The sequence below is a fragment of the Bombyx mori genome, chromosome 21 (genome assembly GCF_030269925.1).
Source record: "Bombyx mori chromosome 21, ASM3026992v2".
Taxonomy (NCBI): domain Eukaryota; kingdom Metazoa; phylum Arthropoda; class Insecta; order Lepidoptera; family Bombycidae; genus Bombyx; species Bombyx mori.
The window spans coordinates 6,850,023-6,870,595 of NC_085127.1; the positions used below are offsets into that span (position 1 = coordinate 6,850,023).

The 20,573-nt window shown below is 41.6% G+C and overlaps 2 protein-coding genes across 3 annotated transcripts in view; one reads left to right on the forward strand and one right to left on the reverse strand.

Annotated features, from left to right (window-relative positions):
* Positions 1-15,919, reverse strand: part of LOC101736150 (uncharacterized) — a 69,437-nt gene extending 53,518 nt beyond the window's left edge. The window contains exon 1 of one of the 2 annotated variants that reach the window (XM_012693366.4): positions 14,998-15,919. In XM_012693366.4, coding sequence (XP_012548820.1) covers positions 14,998-15,780 — 783 coding nt within the window. In that variant the 5' untranslated portion in view covers positions 15,781-15,919. The remainder of the gene's footprint in view (positions 1-14,997) is intronic. The other variant, XM_004929588.5, reaches the window with a different exon arrangement.
* Positions 1-20,573, forward strand: part of LOC101740296 (elongation factor-like GTPase 1) — a 162,514-nt gene that overhangs the window by 65,646 nt on the left and 76,295 nt on the right. The gene's annotated exons all lie outside the window — the stretch shown is intronic.

Sequence of the window (20,573 nt, forward strand, 5' to 3'; positions counted from 1 at the left end):
AGCGACATTTCGCTTAATACGCGATTTTTCGCTTAATACGCGACATTTATCTTTGTAATTAAAGGTGCGTTTTATTTGGTATTAGTATGAACGATTCGATGCTTTTTAATTGAACTTTAATTAAGTTTACTTTACCATTCCAATAATTGAACATTTCGTTGTTACGTAATTTTTTCAAAATTTTTACGTTAATGGCTCTCCTGAAAAGTTGAAAAAATGTCGCTTAAACCAAATGGCATTTCACCACTCGATATTATTACGATCGTCCGCAAACCTATTAAGTTGAGATTCACTTGGCAGTACGTCTCAATTTTGGATGTGAACGTTACGGATTTTATATACAGGTGCGTTTTACATAGTTTCTAAGAAATATTTTTAGATTATCTGTTACACCTGAGAGAGGCCATCCCAGAACAATTTGGCGTCGCTCGGTGGAGAAGGAGCTTGGCGTCTTAGGCATGACGTGGGAGGAGCTAGAACAGACTGCCCAAGACCGATGTAAATGGAATTCGAGCCTTACACCCCAGCAGAGGGTAATAGGAAATAAAGAAGAAGAGATTACACTTCAGCGCAAGACGGGGTCACGTGGAGAAAATTTGTGAGGGCCCTATGTACATACCAGCGGGTTACCATAGGACTACAACAACAACCTGACAAATAAATAAAAAAATCTGAGAATATGATTGAGACTTGGACTTTGTGTCTTAAAGTGGTGGCATTGACGTTGCGATGTCTATAGGCTCCGGAAACCGTGGGCAGTGGAATCGGCTACAACAATAACATATCTGATATCAAAATTGCGAAAAGTTTTTTAAAATAGAATAAATAAATACTTTTGTTGAAACATCACGTCAAGCAAAACTGACTCGAACTTCAAAGATTCTCAAGTGATTTATTTTCAATGAAAAACCCACATCGTTCTATCGGTTTTGTGCATCAGTAATCGGGTTTCTCGTCTGTTATTCGCATGGCAATCGCAACGGTTACCGGTATCCAGTTGTGACGCAGCATTTAATTGGATGAAGCGAATTGCTTGTATCGTTTACGGCTTGATCTAACTTAAGCGGTTGGATCATGAATCTCCGACTGGCGTTCTTCTAGTATTGTAATTTTTTTGTATCCGCGTTCATGGTCTGGCTCTCTATTCTTTGGATCGAGCATGATCACAGGGTAGTTTTAATTACAGTGAGATAATTGATATCAGTCACAAATGATCGTATTTACTTTTTATAAATATTTGCGATTTTTTATCGATTACGCGAGAATAACTCATTGCTTTCTCTGTCTCGTTGTAATTTAATAAAAAAAATTAAAACAGATAAAATATAATATTTTATCCAATTTTATGTGTCTTCGAGTGAAATATATAGGTCAGTTTAGGTCGTCGTTTCACACCGTCTCTTATTTCTGGACCGATCTTATTTGTTTATTATTAAAATCGGCTAACGTCATTCACAACCTAACGTGAGTATTATTCAAACAAAATATAATATAATCTAATTGTAATTATGATAAAGATATTACACGGACATTAAGTATATTACGAAGGAAACAGCCGATGTACAGACAGTTCTTAAATCAGAATATAAATTTTTTACAAAAGCAATGGATTTAAAAAATTTAAAAAGATAATACAAAATTTAATGAGTATACATTTTAATGAATTAATGTCACTATCGTTAATTGTGTATATGAAATATCTGTTTAATGGCTGTTTAGTTATCTGAAGCGTCAACAGTAATTATACAGATTTTTACCTCAATCGTGTTAATTGCTACAAGAAACAGATTCGAAGATATTCGATTCCAGAATAAATAATTGTAATAAAAATAATAATTTGATTTCTAGAGTGGAATTCAACTTTAAAACTTAACAATGGGATCAGCACGAAAGTATATTATATATTATACCCTTCCTTACAAACATAGTCAAAAATGGTCCTCGAGTAATGGTGAAATCGATGAACATACATACACAATCACATACCGTCAAAAATAGAACGCACCGCTCTTTTTGAAGTTGGTTAATTTCTAAAGCATATATGTGTGCATAGTGTACCTTAACTATCTTAAAGTAAGACGAGACTACAAAAATAAACTAAAAAAAGTTAAAAGAAAAACGCTTAACATAAAAGCACACTTTTTATAATAATTTATAATTTATCTGACACTTTTTGCCACCACACTAATGTATCAACTTAATTGCGCATTTAAAAAAAAAAAACTTCACTTGATACTCTCAATTAAACAAACATATTAAAATTCAAGCAGGCACTACACAAGTTAACGGACAATAAGGCAATAAGTAATATTAGTTTAATTAAGACACATTCGAGTTAATCACGTTCCAGATTCAAGAAGTCGTACAATTATTTACTTTACGATTGTTTTGATCTACTTCACACTGTTACCGCGGTTTGAATTTAATAATGAAATTCACCGTAATAGTGCATGCTTAAATAGAAGTACTAAGCTTTCACAAAGACACATTCGGAACGTCTTAACGATCCCTATACGGGAAGGGTCGTGACTCGATTAATTCACGTCCGACGTTGGGATAAACACTGGTAGCGTGCAAAAACGATTCTCGGATATCATTAGGCGATACTGTGGTGAAATATCGAGATTCTTGTTACTTGCGGTCGAGGTACCGGTAATCCGATCTTAACGGGTCACCACGTCTACATTGACAATCAGTACGGCCTCATAGCATACATATTCAAAAGGCAACGAAACACGTATTAAAGATTTAGTGCAGTTCTCATCGGCGACCTGCGTACGTTTGCGCGAAATTGAAGTAACGTATTATTTATGTCACGTTGAAAGTCACCTGGGGTTGCGTGATTCAAATCAAATCAGAATGAATCAGAACGCATGTTTTGAGGCCGAAATAGGGATATTAAACCCTAGTATTTCTTAATCATGAGTCTTTTGTAAACACGTGCAGTGTACATATTTAATTATGGCAATTTGTGGCTGTATGCATTGGTCGTCTCGACCTTAAAATCGAGTATGTAAGTTATTTCCATAACAAGTGCTGTCTAGCTTGTATCTGGATGCTTTTGAGCGACTTAATTAAATTTCTATTATTGCTTTTCAATCTAAACCGGATTATGCAATACATTATTTAATACTTAATAGTACATAAGAGCGTGAAAGAAAGTATTGAACGCGCTTTTGTCGTAACCGTATCGGATAAAAATGTCACAAACAAGAAAAAGATTTGCAGCGTATATAAAGAACCAAAACTAAAACGTTTACATAAGTATCTTAAGATATCTTATTGTAAAGTAAACATAACAAAAAAAAATACCGGTTAAACTGCAGCAGTATTAAACCAGCGATTTTCATTTGTTTTCGTTAAACATAAAACATGTTTTTATACTATACTTGAGACCTTAGAACTTGTATCTTAAGGTGAGTGGCGCATTTACGTTGTGGATGTATATGGGCTCCAGTAACCACTTAACACCAGATGGGCTGTGAGCTCGTCCACCCATCTAAGCAATAAAAAAAAATATATATATTTTGTAAAACAAAATCAATTCTAAAGTTGAATCTTGGAAGACATCATTGTTTCGACTTGTGCCTACTAGCTCGCTATTTCCTAAACTCTAGTTCCGATATTACGTTCGACCACTCGCGAGTCATCGTGACCGGTGTGCTCAGTGCGAGTTTTTTAACGTTCTCGATAGCGTAAAAGTTAGCTCATATTTGTATGGAATGGAATCGTTTGCGTACGTTTGCCGCTAGGGGCGCTGTTCCAACTGTATAATTGGGTTAACTTTAACGCTATCGAGAACGTTAAGAAACTCGCACTAAGCACACAGGTGGATTGTGAAAATGCGTATCTTGCAAGTGTATCTAAAGAAGCCTTCATTATCTATCCACGTCAACTCAGAACTAGTTCGTTTTGCACTGTAAACCCTTTCTCTTCGAATTCGCACTGAATTTGTTCAACAACTTTCTAATAATAACGCAAACCGATTAATTAGACACGATTAGTACCGTCGGCGCGACCTTTGATTCTTTATTTTGATTCGCGAAAGTATCTTATTTGTTTCGATACGTTTTTTAATTTCAAATGAATCACGAACGCGTAAATGACCATCGCATTCTTTAGCTTCAATAATAGTTCTTGATCCAACAGAGTTTCTCTTCACGCCAATGAACGACATAGTAATATTAAAATTGAAGCGGCTATACCGGGACTCATACGACGAGTATTAACGGCTCTAAAGAAATACATACTGTGTGTCTAATGTAAATATTCCCGCGATGAAATCTATCTATACTAATATTATAAAGAGGAAAGATTTGTTTGTTTGTTTGTTTCGAATAGGCTCCGAAACTACTGGACCGATTTGAAAAATTCTTTTTCCATTAGAAGCCGACATTGTCCCTGATGAACATAGGCTACTTTTTTTTAATTTTTTTTATTTTACTTTTTTTGGTTTCATGTGTGTTTTAATGTTTCCGAAGCGAAGCGAGGGCGGGTCGCTAATACTTAATAATATTATAAAGAGGAAAGATTTGTTTGTTTGTTTGTTTCGAATAGGCTCCGAAACTACTGGACCGATTTGAAAAATTCTTTTTCCATTAGAAGCCGACATTGTCCCTGATGAACATAGGCTACATTTTTTTTTTTTGTTTCATATGTGTTTTAATGTTTCCGAAGCGAAGCGAGGGCGGGTCGCTAGTACGTTAATAAAAGCGTCAAAAGAAGATAACGCTATTCTGACTAAACGTGCTTCTATCTACATAGACTTCGATGTCTCAAGATGTGTGACAGAATTCATGTCGATCTAAATAGAGACTTTTAAGGCTAGAGATTATACTTGCCCGTTCATAAATTGCAATAATAATGTACGATTGAAATTGACGTCTCATGTCGACTAATAATAATAATTATTATTAGGTAATTTTTTTTATTGCTTAGATGGTTGAACCAGCTCACAGCCCACCTGATATTAAGTGGTTACTGGAGCCCATAGACATCTACAACGTAAATGCGCCACCCACCTTGAGATATAAGTTCTAAGGTCTCAGTATAGTTACAATGGCTGCCCCACCCTTCAAACCGAAACGCATTACTGCTTCACGGCAGAAATAGGCGGGGTGGTGGTACCTACCCGTGCGGACTCACAAGAGGTCCTTTTTTTTTTTTTTTTTTTTTTTTTTTATGATTGAAAGTTTACTGGTGGCCCGAAGGCCTTTCCAGTTTCACCAGGACAGGTGGGCGAGCAAAGGCTCAGCCAAGAGGGGTGGGATTTGCTAACAACTGCCCGAGCGCCTCCGAAGGAGACCTAACAACTCAAGAGCAATTGTTTCGCGAATGAATCTACTACCGGATCGGAATCGCGACCCGCTGAGAAGATCCGGCGAGAAACTCAGCGGGCTGATGCATGGGTTAGGTTGCACGTCGACCTCTTTGTCGAGTTCGACGAGTACGGTTACCGGGGTCCCTAAGCCTGCCCCTAGTATTAGACCTGAAGGCATCTAATGCAAAGGTTATTGGATCTGATGGATCCGTAAGGACGTGTCTAGGGCGTCGACGGTGACTGGCTCCTGCATGATCAGGATTCGGGGAGTAGTCAGCGGCGGCAACGATAAGGCGATTATCATGACGCATAGCCTTATCGAAGTATCGTTCCGACGCTGACTTCATGTATTTCCGAATTGATTCGAGGCCCAGGTCATCGTGTAGGTCAACGTTCCTCACGAACCACGGAGCCCCGACAGCTAACCTGCAAAAGCGGGATTGTAGGGATTGGAGGGTGTCTATGTGTGTGCGGGCCGCGTGAGCGAACACCACACTCGCGTAAGTCATGACGGGCCTTATGCAAGTTTTGTAAAGTGTCACCTTGTTCCGAAGGGACATTTTACTCCGCTTACAGATCATGGGGTAGAGTCTACCGAGAATAAACGCGGCACGGTCACGGACTGATTTTATATGCGGGCGGAATGTCATCGATGCATCCAGGGTAACGCCCAGGTATTTGACCTTCCTGGCCCAGGGTATGGGTTGTCTAAAGAGAGTAATCGGGGGTGTGAGATTCCTCCTCCTAATCCGGGAGGAAATCCGTGTGGAGCTTCCCCTCTGAAATAGCACCGCAGTACTTTTCGCTGGGTTGATGTCTATGCGCCATTTTCGGAACCACTGTCCTAGGGCTAGGGCTGCGCTCTGAAGCTTCTTCGCGATTAGGGACTTATTTCTACTAGAATAGTAAACAGTCGTGTCGTCGGCGAATAAAGCTAAATGGGTCGGCGGCGACCGGGGAATATCGTTGACGAATAAGCTAAATAGGAGGGGTGAGAGGACAGAGCCTTGCGGGACTCCAGCTGTGAGAGGTCGTGGGGAGGAGCGGGTTCCCTCGACTCGATATCGAAAAGAGCGGTTCGACAAGAAGTCCCGTATGATGAGCACGAGACTATCCGGCACGCCCATGTTGAATAGTTTGAAAATCAAACCATTGTGCCAGACTTTGTCGAACGCTTTTGCGACGTCGAAGAAGAGAGCTCCCGTGTATAACGGTTTTGGTCGATTAAGCCCCACAAGAATGTGCTCCGTGAGGCGGTGCACCTGTTGAACGCATGAGTGATTTGTACGGAATCCGAATTGTTCATCGATAAGAATGCCCTTGGATGAGACGAAGTCTCTGAGGCGTTTGTAGAGCAGACGCTCATACAGTTTGCCTAGAGACATGAGGAGGCTAATCGGGCGGTAGCTCGTCGGATGATTTTTTGGTTTACCGGGTTTATGTATGCCGATAACGTCCGCTTCTTTCCACACCGCGGGAAAGATACAGTTCGCCATAGCGGCATTGAAAATAGATGCCAACATCACGATGAGTTGGACGGGTAGAAGTTTAATAACGCGGTTGGATATACCGTCGGAACCGGGAGCCTTGCGAGGACGTAGGTCTTTGATCAAGTCTTTAACTTCCATCGGGGTGACGGGTGGTAACGCATCAGAGGGTGGCAAGGAGGCTCTGCGTTCTACCTCACTGTCTACTAATTCTACATGAACAGGGTCCACGGATTGAGTGCTGGGCGTGCACTGGGTTTGCAATGTATCGGCCAGCAGCTCTGCTTTTTCGTCATCATCGAACGCCGCGAGTCGGCCTGAGGGGCCTACGAGGGGGGGCATAGTTACTACCGTATCCGATTTGAGAGTACGAGCTAAGCGGTAGTAAGACCTTTGGGAGGGCGCGAGTCCTTCTAAGAAATCAGACCATCTGGCATCTCGGACTTCGGCGATGCGAGACTTTACGTCGCGTTGTAGGGCACGCATTCGAATACGATTTTCCGCGGTAGGATACCTGTCGTAGGCGCGTATCGAGGCGTTCTTAGCTCTAAGGAGTTCCCTAATATCGTCGGACAATTTGAAGCGGTGAAGGAAGTCCTCCGCTACAACTTGTTTCGATGACCTATCTAATGTCGAGGTGATGTGTGACGTTAAGATGTCTATGGCTTCAGCGGTATCCTGAGGAGACGGGGTAGAGTCCGGGTTAAACGGGAGCGATGGTGGATCAGATTCAGCCAGGCTGATGCCCAGCGTGTGCCAATCCACCACAGTCCTCGTGACGGGAACGGAATCGGGAGCGCGACCGAGCTTCATAACGACGGGACGGTGGTCTGAATCTAACTCTGAAACTACTTCGATCGAGTGTAAGCGCAGAGTTACGTTTTTTAATAACGCTATGTCGAGTATATCCGGGCGATGCGCGATATTTAGCGGGTAGTGAGTCGGGGTTAGCGGAGCGACGATATCGAAGGCGAGATCATCGACTAACGCGTCAAGCCGCCTGCCATTCGGGGTTGTGGTGTGTGAGTTCCACCTGATGTGTTTACAATTTAGGTCGCCCGCCAGAATGACAGAGCTCCCCATACCGAGCAGCGCCTCGATATCACTGCTTAGAACGATCTTATCCGGTGGAAGATAAACGGACGCGATAACGATCGGCGCGTGTCCCGTCAGTGAGATTCGGCACACTGATGCTTCGATATTAGCGAGCGCGGGAGGATCGAGCGGGACGCAATGCAGGGCTCTTCTATAGTAAATGACGGTACCACCACCACGGGCAGAGAGCCTGTCGTTCCTGACCATGTTATAGTTCGCGATTTTAGGGTCACGGCGCGCGGGCTTAAGTAGGGTCTCCTGCACTAAAAAGATATCAATTTGGTGGTCACGCAAAAAGTCAGAAACCTGATCACGTTGATTTGCGAGACCGTAAGCGTTAAAAAATCCTATCGTTACGGATAGGGGCTTTATTCTACTTATATACGCCATTGATTACCGGCGGAGTGAGGGGAGGACGTACGTATTTAATGACGCGTATACGTCGGCGTATTCCTGCACAACGGCGATAAAGTGTTGTGCAGTGGAGGCAGCGCGAATGGCGTCGCCCAAAGCGTTAACGCGCTCAAAGTTGATCGACTGAAAGAAGTCGATCGCTAAAGCGAGATTGTCGGACGCGGTCGGAGGGCAAGTCGCGGGAGAGGGACGAGTCGCGGGGGCGGGACGAATCGCGGAGGAGGGAGTTGTAGCCGTGTTCGTGTACGGCAGCGGTTTTGCCCAGGCCGAGACACTGGGCACCGCCGCCGGAACGAACGCTGGCTTAGCCTGCGACGCAGAGGGTGCCGAGGCTTTGATGTCTGGGCCGGAAGCTCGGAGGCGGTTTTGGCGGGCGACGCGGCGATTTATTTTAGGGGCTCGGGGGCAACCACGGTAATTCGCGGGGTGACCCTGTGTTCGACACAGGACGCAGCTAGGCGGTTCCGTTGCGGTTTTTTGGTCGCGAGCGCAGAGGGCCGTGGCGTGATCGCCCAAACACTTAACACATCGGGGGCGCGCGTGACAGTTACGGGAAGAGTGCCCGTACAATTGACAGTTATGGCACTGGCTAGGAGTGCCTTTTTTATGGGGGGCTTCGACAGCGATACCAGAGAGCCTACAGACGGTCTGTGTGTTAAAGATTTTCTTACCCTCGGGGGTAGGCTGGAGAGCGACTAGAACCATATTATATGGCTCCCTACCGCGACCGGTGTGCATACGGTGCACAGAATTCACTGGTAGGCCTTGTTCTAACAGGTCGGCTTTTACGAGCTCTACATCTAACTCTTTAGGGATTCCGCGTATTACAACGCGGAGTTCGCGCTCCTCCTGGAGCGTATACGTATGGAAACTTATACGCTCCTTACGGAGGTAAGAAGAGAGGGCCCTATGGTCGTCGGGTGTTTGAACCTTAATTTGAATGCCGTTCGCGAGGTTACGGGCATTCGTGAAATTTATATTTTTGGCCTTAAGGGCCAGGCAAACTCGATCCCAAGCTGCCTTCTCCTGAAGGATAACCGGGGGAGGGGTCTGGGTTTTATTTTGTGCCACCGGACGCGGCGACGGAGTGGCACGGGCTGGGGGCGCAACGGGAGTCTGAGGGCGGGGGCGCGACGCGTTCACGGCTTTGCTAATTTTAGCGGCCGCGGGAGCTCGAGACTCCGCGGCACGCTTCTTACCCTTCTGTACCAGGGTGAATCCATCCGTCGATGAGGCGGGGGCGAGGTCGACCTCCATGTCCGAGTCAGAGTCGGAGCACGAGGAGGCGGGTGCAGGCGACCTACGAGCAAGTGTAGGTGTTTTAGAGGGCGCGACGGAGGCCGCGGATGATCGCTCAGCTGAAACGATGGTCACGGCGGACGACGCAGCAGCTTTTCTCGCCAGTATAGGCGACACGGGAGCGGCAGGCACGACAGAGGCTGCGGTGCTCAATGCAGAAGCTCTGCACGCAGGTACAGGCGACGCAGGAGCAGCGAGCGCGGCGGAGTCCTCGAGAGGGCTCGCAGTGTGATTGGCCTTGAAGGCCAAAAACTCCGAGGCGAGCTGTGGGTGGCGAAGTCGGAGGAATTCCGCGAATACAGCGTCCATGATCGCTGAGTACCCAGGTGGGGCGGCCCCGGGTCTTGAAAACACTCGCCTTGCGGCGAGGCCCCAACTTCTCGGACCTGAGCGGTTCTATTGAACACAGGTGGCAATGCGGCGCGATTACTACAGGACAAAGAAAAAGCACAACAAAACAGAAATTACGAAAAGAAACAAAACAAATAAATACTTGCAGGAAACCACTTTGTCGGCAGATGTACCACGAACACAGAAACAACAAAAGGAAACAAAACAAATAAAAACTTCCAGAAAGAGCACTTAGTCGGCAGATGTACCACAAACACAGGCCGCGCGAACAATGGCCGGGCTAACAAAAGCCGGGCGAACAAAGACCGGGCGATCGAGTGGACGATGAGCACGTCCGCACGTGACGGGTGCCTCTATCGGAATGACAAGAGGTCCTACCACCAGTAATTACGCTAATTATAATTTATTAGAATAGTTTCAAATTTAGAAATGAAATGTCTCATATGAAATTAATTATCGATAAAATTTATTCACATTTTCTATTCCTACGCTGTCTGTTGCTCGTCGCATATCTAAGTAATAACGAACGCATAGCTCCATCGCATTCCGTAAACTAACTGCTTCATTAATCTAAATCAAATAGAAAAATCGTGTTTCATAGCGCTCTCGAAAAATATCAACATTTACGACCTCTTACAATATTTAATTTTACATTCGTATCGTCTTGTCATAACAATGGCTATTTAGCTCGTAATTATGTCATTATACTAAAGCCTATTTGGCAGCCATAACCAATTTAAATAGAACGTTTACTACATGAAAAATTTTGTATTTCACGCCCGTTTGTTTGATGTTTGATAATTTGTCAGACAGATTTAGTTACGTGTTCATAAGTGGAATATAAATGGATTTAACACATGAGGGCTGTTTAATTTTATTTTGATTTTTAATATTCCCGCCAACACATCCGTAGCTACCATCTGACCAAAATTAACTGAATCTTCTTCTTTTTCTCCATACAGTGAGATAACTAGGTGGGGTCGGCACAACTAATTTTTCTCTTCTATCATCATTCACACACTCCATCCATGTCTTCTTCGGTCGACCTCTTCCCCCCCCTACCTTGCACTACCATTTCCATACATCTCCTAGTCACATGCATCTACTCTCGATGCATCACATGTCCATACCACGCTATCCGTCCGCTCTTCAATTTGTAGATTACCGGTGCTACCTTCACGCTTCCTCCACCAAAAATAACTGAATAAACCACTAAAAAAAGTTTTTACTAAAGATGGAAAACTTACATTGCAATTTAATTCTTTTTTTATGTCAAACGTCCATGAAGTATCCTATTTCAAGTTTTTCGACAGAAAGTTTTAGTGCCGTGTCTTATTTTGCAATACAAATTAGTTATAGGAAATGCATTTTAATCGGCATGCTATTCGATATGGTTTTAAAATTAACATTATTTCTCGGGATATCAATAAAATGAAAAATAATGAATCAGAAGTAACGGTACTTGAAACTATAAAGGTTTTGCTCCATTGAAAAACTTCAATGCAAATGGTTTAAAGCCGTTTTAAGATAAACTGGTATGCAATGTAGACATTCAGCTGGTATTAGGTCTGTATTCAATTAATTCGCTGGGGTTTTTTTTTTATTGCTTAGATGAGTGGACGAGCTCACAGCCCTCCTGGTGTTAAGTGTTTTTTTTTTATGGCCCTTGTAGGCAGACGAGCATACCGCCCACCTGATGGTGAGTGGTTACCGTCGCCCATGGACTTCAACAATGCCGGGAGCAGAGCCAAGCCGCTGCCTACCGTTTAATACTCTCCACAAGCCTCGTTTGAAGAAGGACATGTCATAGCGCTCGGGAAACACCGTGGAGGGAAGCTCATTCCATAGCCGGATGGTACGTGGCAAAAAAGACCTCTGGAAACGCACTGTGGATGACCGCAGTGGCTCCAGGTAGTATGGATGAACTCTACTCCGGTGGCGGACGGTGCGATGGTAAAAACGAGATGCTGGTATCATCTCGAACAATTCCTCAGGTTACTGAAGTTCATAGACATCTACAACGTAAATTCGCCGCTCACTTTGAGATATAAGTTCTAAGGTCTCAGTATAGTTACAACGGCTGCCCCACGCTTCAAACCGAAACGCATTACTGCTTCACGGCAGAAATGGGCAGGGCGGTGGTACCTACCCGTGCGGACTCACAAGAGGTCCTACCACCAGTAAAAATACTTTATGTGAGGTATACTTTATGTGACAACCTTGAGTGGATGGTTAATCATTTGCATTTTTGAATATTAACGATAAAGCCTCAACCGCACTTGTCCCGCTTTATCGTATTTATAAATGTGCTTTAGAAAGAATTTGGATTTTAGAAAAAGAAATCAAATAACGAATATTTAATTAGTCTAATATTATGATGTGTTTATTTTCGTCACATGCCGTGTGCTTAAGATGTTTTTATTACACTATCACTAGATCAATACAAGAGCTCGCAGTCCACTTGGTTATATGTGGTTACTAAGACAGATATCCAACACAATTTAAATTCCACCAACCCTATGAGATTGAAGCCCTAAATTGTATAAAGACTCCCAACCTTCAAACTACAACTCATGACTGCTTCATAATAGAAACAGGCAGGATAGGGATAGATACGTGTGTGGGTTTACAATACGTCCTACCACGTTGGCAACCACAGAATGTCTTAATTCATAGACATAGCTATAAATTTTAACCGATTCCAAAAAAGGAGGGGGTTATCCATTCAACATTTTTCTTTGTGTAATGAAACGTTTTCCTATTTTTAATTGCTCTTCTTTAGTTATATAGCTGATGTTTTCCATGTGATCGTGTTTAAATTTTATCAAGATCTGACAAGTAGTTTTTGAGTTATCGTTAATAATGCATATTTAATTAACTTGGACTACGTTTATGATATTCTCATTTTATATTTGTATTTTTTTTCTTTTCTGTTAAAATTTCGTAATGTATTTATTTTTTCTCATATTCAAAATTTATGACGTTTCTAGTACTTTATAAAATCGAACTAAAAATTCAAATTTTATTTCTCCAAATTTATCCCTAAAATTATTGTCTTAAAAATACATATTATTATGTTGCTGTGTTTATTTGTTTTACTCAGCCATGAATCAATCAACATGACTCTTGAGATACATTCTGCGAGAAAGAGTGTCATATTATATAAATATTATCCGGATTGCTTATTATACACAAAATGAAATACGAAATTAAGGTGCAATTTGTTGGATTTGGAAATTAATCTTTACCAAATAATGCGAATCTCATTTCTAAAGCTATACTATTATTGCGAAACTGAACCTTAAGTCATTCATTCATCTCACATACCTCACAATGAAAATATTCGCTTACCGATTGAAAAGTAGTGATGTACCATATATCATAAAACAAAAGCCGTCACAATTCAAAAGATGAATATGAAACATAGCGTCGATTCAGGAAAATAATTAGCGACATTCTCAAAAACGCGTACAAAAGATAAACCATTAGGGACTGTTCACTCACAAAACTAATGATAGATTGAATTTGTAAGAGTGAAAGTTTCTCTTTGTGAACAATGTCTCCACGAAATCGAAATAAATTTTTGTCTGCCCAAGAATTTGGCGGGCGTTGCGACCACAGCCGCGTTAATGACAGGAAAGTACAATGAGTCGTCTAGAAGTGGTTTTTTTTTTTCACTTCTATATAGAAATCTCTAATTGCTGCTACACTTGATTACGTTTGTGTTTTAACATTTCTCAGTCTGTCACGTTTGATGTCCTTACAATCTTTTAATCGTTACGACAATTTTATTTTGAGATTTGCTGAATTCTTGAGACAAATTAACTACAATTTTTTTATTTAAAAATAGAATAATCTAGCCTGAAGTTCAAAATGCGCTCAAGCATACATTTTTTTTTACAACGAATACATTACTTTCTTATCTTAGTGTAAAATTTCACTTCATTCTCAAAAACATACAAAGAGATGTCAATAAACTGACAGTGCGTTCTTGTATAACATCGAATTACAAATATGAGTTTAACAATATCAATATTCGATTCCATTGGTCTCTTTAACCCTGATTTGTATAAACCCCTATTGTCGTATGTAATTAACAGCTAATGTGCTCTATCCCCGGTCACCGTCCTCGTCGAACCCGTCGCTTGCGACGAAGGGCTCGACGAGCGAACTAACCCATAGACACAGCCCACTGAGTTTCTCGCCGGATCTTCTCAGTGGGTCGCGTTTCCGATCCGGTGGTAGATTCTGCGAAGCACTGCTCTTGCTAGGGTCAGTGTTAGCAACTCTCCGGTTGAGCCCCGCGAGCTCACCTACAAACGTTAGGGCGAAGCTGAAATAGCCTCTCAAGGCTATCAACATAGGTTAAAAAAAAAAAGTGCTCTATCTAAAAACGTGTTCTTCGAATTCGTATACATTTGATTTTTGATGAAAGTTTCTAAAACAACGTAAATGTTAAATGATGAAAGAAATCGTAAACGCTACGTTATTGTTTTTCTTGAACAGCAAACAATTATCGCGAATGATTAGAAGCCCCTGGCTCAATCAAAATTACGATATGCAACAATTATCTCACTAATTGTAATTGTTCGCATTCATTCATTTATGGGCAGAGGGCGTTAAAGACTGTTTTTTTTATTATTACAAGTTTTTACATTGAACACACACTTCATCGAGTTACAAGAATTATTAATAATTTTATAAATAAAAAAGCGAATGACGTGGGAAACGCAGGCGAAGCTAGTGAATGCGCAGTAAGTAACCTTTCTCTAGAGGCTAATTAACTTCAATTTATTCGCGTTCACGTACAGCGAGCGAACTTTAGGGACTTTATCGGTTGCACTGACACACACATAAATTATCGTGAGAATTGAAATGGTCGCCGCGATTTTAATATACCGAATTATGTGGTCTTTCGAACATGATAAGTTTACAAACGTTTCGAGAGAAACAATGGCATTAGAAAACAGGAAAGCTGTAGCTATTAGACTGTGAACAATTTAAAAAGAGCAATAGTATTAAATCACTGACCTCTTTTTTGTTTTGCTCATTGATCTTGACTTGAGTTTGTTGGGGCTTGTCGCGCAGCGGTAGATATCCTTCGCGACTGTCGGCCGGTTCTATAGTAGTCTCCGTTTGCGTGGTCGAGTCCAGGGTGACGGTGCTCGCGGTACCGGCGTCCGTGGATCTCGTCTCGTCTGCTATGTTCGCCGTCGAAGCAGTAACTTTAGGCCCATCTACCGTAATACCAGCCGTATCAGCGGAAACTGTTTCTGTACTATCCGTATTCAGTGTCGTGTCTGCGTCTTGAACCGTAGGGGTTTCTGTCGTTCTAACTATGGTTCGGATTGTGTAATGTTTTGTAGGCCTCGACGTAGTAGCGGTCGCGTCTTTCGTAGCCGGCGGGATCGTTTCCGTTTTACTCTGCGTTATTTTAGTTTCATGTGTCGTAGTAGGTTTCCGAGTGCCCTTTTTGGTTTTTGGTGATGTCGTGGCTGTAGGGTTCGTTACCGGAACAGTCGACTTAGTTTTCGTGGAGATTTTTTTCGCGTACGTAGTACGTTCTTCTAGGGTCGTCATTGTCGGGGTGCTGTCCGTACTTTGCGTGGTAGGAGGTGGCCTGCGATCGGCGGGCGGATCGAGGTTTGATTGTTTGGGCGTTCGGGACGGTGGGAAGAAATAGTCCATGATCGAGGGAGATTTGTTTCTGTTCGTGGCCGATAGCCATGTCCAAGGGTTGAAATCTAAGCCGCGAGGTTCGTCGGCATAGGCGACAGCGGCGAGCGCGAGGAGTACAAACAGAGACTTATTCATGGCGCGGCGTGCGCGTGCGGCCGCGACAACGATGCAAGCGGAACTGCGCAAGCCGGTACCAAGGCGCACAACTCGCAGGCACTCTCCTAGCTCATTCCGCCCTACGGAAAACTATGCAGATGCAACCTCCGCAATGCCTTATGTTCCGTAAGTCCACAATGGTTTACGTGTTTTGATTATTTTAGTTTACGTTTGCCGATTTAAGCACAAAACAAATTATTATCTATATATTAATACGTGATGGAAAAACTTTGTATCCCTTTTTACGAAAATTGCGCAGATGGAGGTGTATAAAATTTCCCACACTTATAGAGAATATAGAGAAGGAGTGCAGAATATTAATATTTTTTTAAATTATGCCTAAAAAATACATTAAATCAATTTAAAAAAACATTAGACACACTACCATGTATTTGACGCACACACGCATGCATACTATTTATTTATTGTCAAACATTTGTTCTTGACGTCTGTGGTCAAATTGAAAATAGATTAAATATTGTTTGTCTTTATTTTTATTTTTATTTTTTATAGTGTAGTCTTGGCGAAATTGTGATTATAGAAGTAGATTATAGAAGTCTTTGAAAATAGAGTCATAATAATGTACAAACTTACAATTTCATTTAATTATAGTCGAATTTCGACTACTGCGGGACCACTAGTGTTATTTTAAATGATAATACACAACTGTTAAAAGTTTCATTAGTTGTTGTTTCTAAAAAGCATAATCACAAATTCTAATGAATAACATACATGGACTGATGTATTGAGTGTTGCAACTATGCTGGGGTTTAAATCTTGTAGGTTTATACCTTTGTTTTAAAAGTAAACACGTATTTAAAACTTCCAAAATGGAGAAATAATCAATAACTAAATTAAGTTAGTATTTTTAGCGTCTACTACAGCGCATATACCTGTCACCACTGTTTTTTTTTTATTGCTTAGATGGGTGGACGAGCTCACAGCCCACCTGGTGTTAAATGGTTACTGGAGCCCATGGACATCTGCAACGTAAATGCACCACCCACTTTGAGATATAAGTTCTAAGGTCTCAGTATAGTTACATAGATACATAGTTATATAGATCAGTATTGTCTTGTCTGTTTGGGCCGCGAAACAATGATGCGTTCCAATTTGGATGGCGGTTTCTTTGTGATATCATTCAGCTACTACACTAAATCAAACCCGCAAAATTATAATTTGCGTAATTACTGGTGGTAGTACCTCTTGTGAGTCCGCACGGGTAGGTACCACCGCCCCGCCTATTTCTGCCGTGAAGCAGTAATGCGTTTCGGTTTGAAGGGTGGGGCAGCCGTTGTAACTATACTTGAGACCTTAGAACTTAAATCTCAAGGTGTGTGGCGCATTTCCGTCGTAGATGTCTATGGGTTCCAGTAACCACTTAACACCAGGTGGGCTGTGAGCTCGTCCACACATCTAGGCAATAAAAAAATATTAAAAAAAAAATATAAAAACTTAGTGCAATAGAAAAACTTTTCAAAACAGCGCATATCGTCTGCAATAAATATTGACGTTGTTTAATTTCTATTGCGTAAATTCGCCCTGCGGTTCCTCCTCGCTCTAGCCCAATACCGCTATTCGATCAGAGGCGTTCAAATTCGCATCGTGTTCGTAGGAATGCACGTCTTCGTTCTAAAATTGTTGCATTATAGTAAATGTGATGCGGTCCACCAAACCGTTGGATGTACAAGTCGGGTCATTTTACACGCTCCAGTTATAGGCGCATCCATAACTCACGATGGGAGGTCAAATATTTTTCGTTTTTTTTTTGTTTCTGGAAACTGTTAATTTGCGATATCGGCTCACGTTCGACTCGGGTTTGTTTTTCAATTCTGCTGTTCGAAAGATTCGTGATATTATGCCGCCCTATGTAATTGTACATAGGGCTATAGTAGATCGCGCCTTGGTTAAATATTATTTACCAAATAATTATGGAGCAGGAATCTTCACCAAGTAAGTGCGTCCATACTGAAGAAGGAGATGAAAGTTTGAACAGTTTTCAAATGCGGATTTCCTATCCTTGATATAGGAACGCACCAATATTTCAAGGAAGTAATGATAATTGAAGCATTAGATGGATTCACTGCAGACTTCGACAAGGCGATCTTGAAACAAAACGGGTATCTACTACTGAGCGATTTATGTCCATTGACTTCGGTAACCCCGAAACACCAGGTATTAATCTCTTTGGGCTTCACTATTGGAATTCATACGTCCTTGTGGCCCGTGAGCTCATAGAACCGAGGAAATGAGGAAGTACCGTCACAATTGAAATAATCTGGTCCCAGCAAAAGCAAAATTAGAAATGACAATGAAACATTAAATCACATACAAAACTGACAATAATCGTACATTTAAAATCCATTAATTAAACAGCTCTAGTTGTTTGTGTTCAACGAGAACTTGGGTGTATCTAACATTGAATTAATAACAATGAACAATAGGCTTCGCCCCTGCCCCGACTTACAGAGCGGTTGATTTAACTCATTGTCTATTAGATTAGTTAAACCAGCACCATGAGAAAACGCTTCTTGTTGACAGATCAACCTTTAATTAATGAACTTTACTAAAGAAATAGATTGATCGTAGACGGAAGGTGTTAAATAGCGAACGGTTACATCGACGCTTGTTTACACACAATATAAAACAAAACAAGAAAATCACAAACGACTTATCCTCTTAGCTCGTAATTTTTTTTTATTGCTTAGATGTGTGGACGAGCTCACAGCCCACCTGATGTTAAGTGGCTACTGGAGCCCATGGACATCTACAACGTAAATGCGCCACCCACCTTGAGATATAAGTTCTAAGATCTCAGTATAGTTACAATGGCTGCCCCACCCTTCAAACCGAAACGCATTACTGCTTCACGGCAGAAATAGGCAGGACGGTCCTACCACCAGTAATTACGCAAATTATTATTTTGCAGGTTTCACTTTTATTACACGATGCTATTCCTTCACCGTGGAAGTCAATCGTGAACATTTGTTGAGTACGTAATTCATTAGAAAAATTGGTACCCGCCTGGGATTCGAACACAGGTGCATCGCTCAACACGAATGCACCGGACGTCTTATCTCTTAGGCCACGACGACTTCTTTGAAATACATTTGTTTGTTGACAATACGACTTTGCGTATCCTACTTTGATTATTGCAAGAGACTTACCATGAAGTGCCAATAACAATTGTATAAACTCAATCGGGTAAATTAAGCGCAAACCACGACAGACACCAAATAAAGTTATTTTTATGCACTGAAAGATTTAGCACTTTATGTGCCTACGCATTTAGCGCTTTCTTTTCTTTTTCCGAATCTGGCAAACTTGGTTTCCGCAAAGAACTTTTGTATTTAGCAATGAACAGTTTCTCTTGGTTAATAATCTCTAGTTTTTGTAAATTTAAATCGTGATAATCAATCGGCCCGAATTGAGAACCTATTGAAGTTGATTAAATATTGAAAAATAATAAATAAGTCTACGTTTACAAACGGTTTACGGTGATAGATTCTGCGAAGCACTGCTCTGTCGGGGCTAGTGTTAGCAAATTCTCTCAGGTTGAGCCCGTGAGCTCACCTACTCATCTAGGCGTAGCTTGAACAGCCTCTTAGGCTACCAGTGAATAAGTAGGGGGGGAAAATTGCCCACGGTGGTCTCGAGTGGTCCACCGTAAACCAATGTAAGCCAGTTTACCACTAAAAGGAATCAGAAAACAATCAGGACTTGCTCCTTACGATATAAATCTCCATCTCACTGCAACTTACAAAAAAATGTACCAGCCTACATTACATTAATTAGTTCAATTTCAAATTGTGGTTTTCCATTTCTTTTTTTTTTTATGTTTTTATTCTGTGCATAACTTTTTGATGACTTAAAATCAGACTAAAAGCATAATTATTTAGAAAAATGCTTTATTCTCCATCTGGTCAATGACGGTGAAAGGTGGCTACCGTTGTTGAGAAACACCGGTAATGCTTCTTGTAGCTTAAAAGCTCTTTTATTAAAACACGGAATTTTAATCGGCGGATAATAGCTTTGGTAGTCGCGTGCGTAAACAAGTTTATGATTCGCACTTAAAGAAAATTAAACTTTCTTTTTAACGTGCAATTTAATTTAAAAACTAGTCAAATCTAATGTTTTTTTTTATTGCCCTTGTAGGCAGACGAGCATACGGCCCACCTGATGGTGAGTGATTACCGTCGCCCATGGACTTCAGCAATGCCAGAGGCAAAGTTAATATATTGAGATTATGTTGATAAACAAGAATTCTTTGAACTATACTTTTTATTTTTAATAATTAATTCACACACATTTACACACCGCATACTAGATGGCAAGAAGGAAGGATGTACAAAAGTGGCGCCATCTAGTGTTACACTATAAATAAGAGCAGAGCATACAGCCTAAAATCAATAAAATTTTATCCAATATAATAATCTCCACAAGCCTCGTTTACCGGTCACCGTTCTCGTCGAACCCGTCGCTTGCGACGAAGGGCTCGACGAGTAAATTAACTCTCAGACACAGCCCACTGAGTTTCTCGCCGGATCTTCTCAGTGGGTCGCGTTTCCGATCCGGTGGTAGATTCTGCGAAGCACGGCTCTTGCTAGGGTTCGTGTTAGCAACGTCATCAGGTTTGAGCCCCGTGAGCTCACCTACTAAAGTTAGGGTTACGCTGAAATAGCCTCTCAAGGCTCTCAGCTTAGGTAGGAAAAAAAAAAAAAAGCCTCATTTGAAGAAGGACATGTCATAGCGCTCGGGAAACACCGTGGAGA